The sequence below is a fragment of the Apodemus sylvaticus genome, chromosome 9 (genome assembly GCF_947179515.1).
Source record: "Apodemus sylvaticus chromosome 9, mApoSyl1.1, whole genome shotgun sequence".
In the NCBI taxonomy this organism is placed as follows: Eukaryota; Metazoa; Chordata; class Mammalia; order Rodentia; family Muridae; genus Apodemus; species Apodemus sylvaticus.
This window is the reverse complement of record NC_067480.1, coordinates 112,781,030-112,788,105: the sequence shown is the minus strand read 5'-3', so window position 1 is coordinate 112,788,105 and position 7,076 is coordinate 112,781,030. Positions and strand designations below refer to the sequence as shown.

General features: G+C 45.9%; 1 protein-coding gene across 1 annotated transcript in view; it reads right to left on the bottom strand.

The window, feature by feature from the left end:
- Window positions 1–1,763: 1,763 nt before the first annotated feature.
- Window positions 1,764–7,076, bottom strand: part of Mrps9 (mitochondrial ribosomal protein S9) — a 53,422-nt gene continuing 48,109 nt past the window's right edge. Inside the window, exons 10-11 of the mRNA XM_052193211.1 lie at window positions 3,956–4,125; window positions 1,764–2,028 (exon numbers count right to left, since the gene is read on the bottom strand). Of these exons, the coding sequence (XP_052049171.1) occupies window positions 1,937–2,028; window positions 3,956–4,125 (262 nt within the window). The 3' untranslated portion in view covers window positions 1,764–1,936. The remainder of the gene's footprint in view (window positions 2,029–3,955; window positions 4,126–7,076) is intronic.

The following is a 7,076-nucleotide window of genomic DNA, read 5'->3' as shown; positions in this document are numbered from 1 at the left end:
GAGGTGAAAAGCACTCACAGGAGAAAGGATTATTTTGGGTTGGGATTTGAGGATACAGGGCATTGTGGCAGAGGAGGGTACTGAAACCAGGAAGTAGACTGGTGAGAGCTTTGTCTCCTATGTGATTTTAAGTTTCATTAAGTTGACACAAGGTAAGTATAAATATGTAAACGTAACCTTTATTCTGAAAGTAACTATCATCTCCAAGGCTTACTGCCTCAGTTAACCTAGGCCCAGTCCTGGAAGCTTCTAGCCTCCGCACAGTCTTATCTAGGCCTAGAATGTTTCCAGCCTCTGAGCCTTGCTGTTGAATAAGCTCATCCCTTTCTTGTTCTTACTGATCTCTGGACGGCAGGTTAACTCAGCTGTTCTGGCTCAAACTCCTCTCCACACTGACTGATTCAGTCTGGCTTCTCTCTCAGCCTCTTGACTGAATTAGTGTGCTTGGCCTCAAGCTAACTCAAGCAGTCTGTTCTAATCTTCTTAACCTCATTCTCTGGCCCCTGCTGTCTCTCCCTGTGCCTAGGTTGTTCTCTCCAACCTGTCTCTGTAAAACTCTCCTGGTAGAACGAGCTCCCCTTCCGCTCTTCTCGTGAACGTTGGGTATATCCTATTCTGTGGACTCTCTCTCTCCTGATTCGCCACTTTGTCTCAATTCAGTATCACTTTCAAAAATGACTGCTTACTTCTCCAAAATAGCTTTATCTTCACTGTTGGGGATTAAAGGTATATACTGAGGGTGTGTCTATATTCCAGCCAGAGGGCTTAAAGGTATGTGCTAAGGGTTATTTCTATATCTATATATGTAAATTCAGACTTTAAAAAAATATCCTGTCCATCTGATTTGGATGAACCTTGAGGACATTATAAGTTTAACAAGAAGACACAGAAAGATGCTGCACACAATTTTACTTAGATATGGAGTCTATTAAAGTTGAACTGTGAGAAACAGTACAGTAGTAGTTACTGCATTTGGGGGTTGGTGTGGTTGGACAAATCAGAAGACCCTGGTCAAGGGGAAGACGCCTCAGCAGCACAGGAAGAGTGAGTCTACAGAGCTATGCACAGAGTCTGCTTCTCATTCCACCATCCAACTGGGCGTGGTGGCGTACGCCTGAAATCCCAGCACTCTGGGACGCAGAGGCAGGTGGATTTCTGAGTTTGAGGCCAGCCTGGTCTACAGAGTGAGCTCCAGGACAGCCAGGGCTACACAGAGAAACCCTGTCTCGGGGGTGGGGTGGGGGTGGGATGGGATGGGGAACCAAAAAGGAGGGAATCATCTGAGATGATGTGTGTGTTATTTCTCTTGATTGCATTAAACTTTTCATTGTGTACACCAAAATACTCTATTGTAAGCCTTAAATTTATGATTAAAAATTTAAAAAGTGTAAGCTGCAAACTAATCCAAAACGGTCCCAGACTCCTCACCTCTTCTGTCCAGAAGCTGACAGCTGAAGTGGCCCTCACTGGCTGTGGCCCCCCAGCCCTCACTCCCCAGCCACCCAGTGCTGGAAGCTCAGAGCTCACCAGCTCTGCTGAGCGCCTGCTGTGCCCAAATCCTCCCAATCGTAGCTCTCAGTCCCAAGCACACTGTAAGAACTACTGTGTGGGATGACTGCCTAGCATCAGTGAGCCTCTGGTAGGCTGCTTTATCTTTCCAACATGAGCTCCACCCGCATAAGGAGGTAACTGTAACTTTCAAGTCCAATATGCAAAGATTTTCTAAGCTACACTGCTGTATTTTTTAAAAAGTTAAAAATAAGGAAGAAAAAACCAACATTCTTTTTATTATTTTCAATTGCAATCATAATAAAATAGTACTAAAACATAAATCACGCCATGCCTTAGACTGAGGCCGATGCGAAGAAGCCACCTCCCTGGGTCAGTGCATGTAGCTATGCCCGCCATGAGCCAGGCACAGACGAGGAGGGAAGTGTCAGCGCTTCTTCCAGGTGAACTTTCTCCGGGCGCCCTCCTGGCCTGGCTTCTTCCTCTCCCTGATCCGTGGATCCGGAGTGAGTAGTCCAGCTGCAGTGTAAACAGAGGAGTCCTTGTGAACTGTGAGGAGCGCGGGCTGCCGAGCAGATACCGAGCGAGCTGCCTGAGACAGACCCACAGCCACTGCTCTGAGGAAGCCCTAGAGGTAGCCTGTTCCGATGAGGTCACTGTCACTCCTCTGGGGTGCTCTATCAATTTCAGATACAACTGACAGCAACAATTTATGAGTCCTTTTTTCTGCACTCTAAGAGAATTAATTATGAGTCTGTCTTTGTTTCTTACTACTCTTCAACTTAGGATGAAGCCCTTCTTGTAAGGTCAGCCGTCATTCACCACGCTGAGATGTATTCTCCCTGTCTCTGAGGATGACCCTGCAGTTCTGACTCTCCTGAGCTTGTCTCCTCGGTGCTGGCAATACAGGGGTATCAGGGCTAAGTCACTGCCTGTGTGCGTCACACAGACACCTGCCAACAGCACAGCTGAAGGCTCAGACACAAACAGGGTTCGCTGGGCATATCTGAAGAAAAATATCTCACTAGAACTGTGAAAATGACAGTTTGGTGTTTTACTTAAGAAGTTAAGTAAGTTCAGAATTGTTCTTTGGATAGAAACTGTTCTAGAAGATAAAGTCATTTTTAGTTGGAAGCTTCAGCTTGTGTAATAACCATCAGGAGCAAAGAATGGATTGAGACAACTCCGGAGTTACTTTACTTTCAGTGCATGGTCCCATGGGAATCCCACTCACGATCACAGACACTAGGACATGCAAGTGCCATATAACGTACACAGACTATGTGTCTAGTTCTCCTTTGGTTGTTGAGGTCTCACTATGTAGCTCTGGCTGCCCTGGAACTATACATGTAGATCATACTGGCCTTGAACTCACAGAGACCCACCTGCTTCGGCCTCCCTAGTGCTGGGATTAATGGTATGCACTCCCGATCCTCGGCTTTTTTACTGTTGTAACGCTAGCAACCTTGTTATTGGCACAGGGCTTATGGTGCTATTTAGTAGGTATTCATGGAATAAAATAATTATTATTAATGGAATAGACGTATGTCCTTCGTCAAATCCAAAATCATATGCATACAGCTCCAAAGAGCACAACGGTTAAGTGAAATCTATCCAAACCCCCTTCCCTATCTACGTAATTTTCACAAGTTACTGAATTTGACGAAATGTCAAATTATTTGTAAGTGAGCAACATTCTAAGAGAATTAAAAGAAACATTAAGTAGCCTAAGCCACCGCTTCTATGACCCCAGTGGCTGCGTCACAGGCAGTCAGGAGACCACTTTACATGGGCTGAAGTGGGGGAACCTGGAAGCAGTAGGTGGCTTCCAAAGCCTGCTGTAGCTGCTGCACATACAAAGCTGTCTTCCAGTGGACGAAGCAATGACCACCTTCGGCTTGAATGGCTTCTACGTGTTTAAGTAATATTCAACAGAATACTCTTTACCCTGCCATGCTGAGCCTTCTTCATTCATTGCCCAGGAAACACGGTCAGGTTTGAAACGAAAAAGAAAACTAAATAAAATTGTAATATCACAACAACCACAAAAAAGAAAATCCCTAATATTGTTGGGAAACAGTATCATTAACTAAAAAATTATCACTGAGTCTTGTGATAAAGCAAAAGCATCCATTTGTTTCAAAAATAGTTGAGTTATATGCTGGGTCGGCTGCACAAAAGATTATGCCTTAAGGCCAAAATAATTCCTGCAGACTTTGGGCTGCGTATTTCAGCAGAGAAAAACATCAATGGTTGGGAGGGAGGATGGTTTCTTGTCCTAATCTTGGTTCACTTTGTAGAAATCTAGCCTGAAAATGACAGCTATGGTTCTGGAGAATGGAAGGAGCTAGAGGTTTCCTGAGACCCCCACGAGGAAGTTTTCTCACAGCAGTGTAAGGCAGCATCAACAAACAACAATGACCCCCACCCCAACACACACACCTACCTTGTCTCATCCACTCAACCTCTTCCTCAGTGACGAAGCTGCATAGAGCTTTGGCTATCGCCAAGCGCACGGCTCCGGCCTGCGCCGAGCTCCCTCCCCCGGACACTGTGCAGGTTACATCATGCTTTTCCAGCCGGTCCAGGAAGTGGAAAGGGAACATCAATTGTTCTCTAGGGCACATTACAACACATGGGTTAAGCCTCCTATGAAGATGTGACTTTGTGAGTAGTTACAAAAACCAAATGATGCCTGCCACAATTACACCAGTCACAGAAGCAGGGATCCTCCTGAGGTTTAGAATGCTTTGCTTATGTACAGTTCTAATATTTTTTTTTCTTTTAGTGGTGGTGGTAGTGGTGGTGGTGGTGGTGGTATGGGCAGAGTACATCAACTCTTATTGTTTACTGATAATCTCATGAGAACCTGGCAAGTTGTGAAAATCACCATGTAACGAGTCTTACAGTCAAGGAGCATCATTAACCCACTGAATCCAGCCTTTGAATTCAATGATCAGGTATAAATTAATAGGCCTTCTCAAGCAAAACTCAAATGCCATTTGGTTTTCCTAAATGAGGTGCATTCACTTCTGTAGAATGGACGATGTTCATCTGTGTAATGCTGTGTTTAAAGTTACTAAAACCACAGTGGACATAACTACCTTCCCTCTACCCAAGTCCTGTAGTTCTCTAAGATGTGTGCACAGTCAGGCCCTCAGGACCAGGGAGCGGCCACACACAGGCGGTCCTGAGCCGCTCCCCAGGGGAACCAGCACCTGCTTACTCCATTACATCAGTATGATGCTCACTGCCATCCCTAGAGGAGCTGGATTTTGTTATTTTGCCTTCATCTCTGCTGAGTCTTTAATTTATTTATTTGTTTACTCAAGGCCTTGTGGGTGCTGGGCAAACACTCTATCCCTGAGCTACAGTATCTCCTGAACTTTTACTTAGAGGAATCCATTTGTATTGCGTCATTTGCTTTGTCTGCCACTGCAGCTTCTAGACTCCCAAGGGAAGCTGATTTTACTGTTAGCTCCGAGCTGAATACAGCTGAGATTCAAATGCAACTTTTTACACCAAACAGGTAAGGAAATAACCCTGTGAGTGGACGCACAGAAACACGTCAGGGCCGCGGCTAGCGGCCAAGCGCTGGCCGATCCTACAGCAGACAGCCCACCCTGCTTTCTTTTGACAGAATACTTAAAGCAACCAGACAAAAGTAGCCATAGTATTGTAAGTAGTTGCCATGTTACAGAAACCAAGGAAACAGAGACTGACAACCAATGCTGATGCTGCAGGGCAGAGTGAAGTTGTCTGCACATGCACTGAGGAAGTCCCCGCATCACCTGACAGGAAGTGAGTTTGCAACAGAAGTGAAGCTACAAAAAGAGGCTTTTGGACAACCATTTGTTTGAGACCATCAACATTTATCTGTCTCAATTCTCAAGGTTTTAAGATTCCCAAATACATGCTTATATAATCAATCGCCAGATCCAAATTCAGAAAAACACGAACTGCAGAATAAAATTTCTGGAGCTACATTAGTCATGGAGGCAGAATGGTCAAGGTAAGACAGATGACAAAAGTCTGCAGAGCTGGAAGTTGGAAGGACACTGTGTGTAAAACAATCTACAAAGCTCACCCCAAGCTTTAACAACTGGACACAATGCCCTTCCACTGTTCTCAGTTGAATCCAGCAAACACTTCTAGGTTTATCAAAGGGAATCCTCCACAGGCAGCACCTCTTCTCTCAGCAGGGTCCATGAAATCCTTCACTACAGAAAATACACTGACTTTGTTTCGGTTGTACGAACTGGCATGCTTCAAAAATTTACAAATAAATGATTCCTCATTTATATGTTCTCTGAATGCTAGTCATGTGGTACCGAATACAGACAGTGATTTTTGTATAGCTGCTTCAAATGCACACATGTTCCTCCACTACGTGGTCAGCACATGTAAGCATCAATGAGTTCAGCTTTCCAGAAAGGTTAGCAACCTTTCTTGTGTCCCAAATTCCAGGCACACAGCAATCCATGTTTGTTGTAAATAAGAGCAAATAAAAACAACCGACGCTGGGGAGGCAGCACTGTAGCACCGCGCGATCAGCTTCCGTCTGTGTGAACAGCGGCCCTCACAGAGACAGCCCTGGGAAGCTCTGTGTCTGAAGTCACACAGCTCAGAAACAGGCCTGGGCTCTTGCTTCTGTCATCGCACAGTGACAGAGGTCTCGTCACTGCTGCCTCAGCATCACCAGCCCTGCTTCTCTGGAAGGAAAGGGCAGTTCATAGCTACAAGGGCACCCCTTAGTCCCTACGGCTGTTTTAAGTCAGCTAAGGGCCTGAGGTCCCTTCCCACTAAGAGCAGCAGCACTAGGCTTCCCAATCAGATGTTCCCTAATAGCAGGAAGCATCTTAGTTGGCACTGACATCTTTTCCACAAAGGGGCACAGATTATGTTGCTGGTTGAACTCAAACTAGAACTTTAAGCTGCCAGAGTCGAAGTACCTTCAATCACAGAGCTGGAGAGGTGAAGGCCGGTGGATCTCTGTGTCTCTGAGACTTGTCTGGGTCTCACAGCAAGTTCCAGGTCAGCCAGAGCTATGTAGGGAGACCCTGTCTCAAACTGGGGTGGTGGTAGGAGTTGGGGAGATGTAAGATTTAAGGTGTAGCCAGACTACGCTAAGGTTGAGACTTGTGTTTGAACACCAAGTGACAGATAGGACACCGTCCCTGCTATTTCTAGTGAAGTCTCTATGCTGTGGTGTGGCTTTTCCTAAGCTCCCTCCATCTATTCCAGTGCAGGTGACGGCTGAGCACATTTAATTTTTACTGAACAATATTAAGAGCAAATTCCTTCTTGACACAGGAACACACACAAGCACAAGGAATGCACTTCCCTGAGGTAGTTACTGTTGCTTCTTTACACAAGCAAGGGCAAAGAGGAGCCTCAGCCCCTGTGCCTTAACCACCACCACACACTCTGGAAAGAGGAGATAGACAGTCACGCAGCATCCGGTATGCAGAGCCAAGCGGTGGGACAGCTGCCGTCCACAGGAAGAGCTCAGCATGGCGGTTCACTCGGAGCCCCAAGGGAGGACAGGGAATGGACAGAAGATGTGG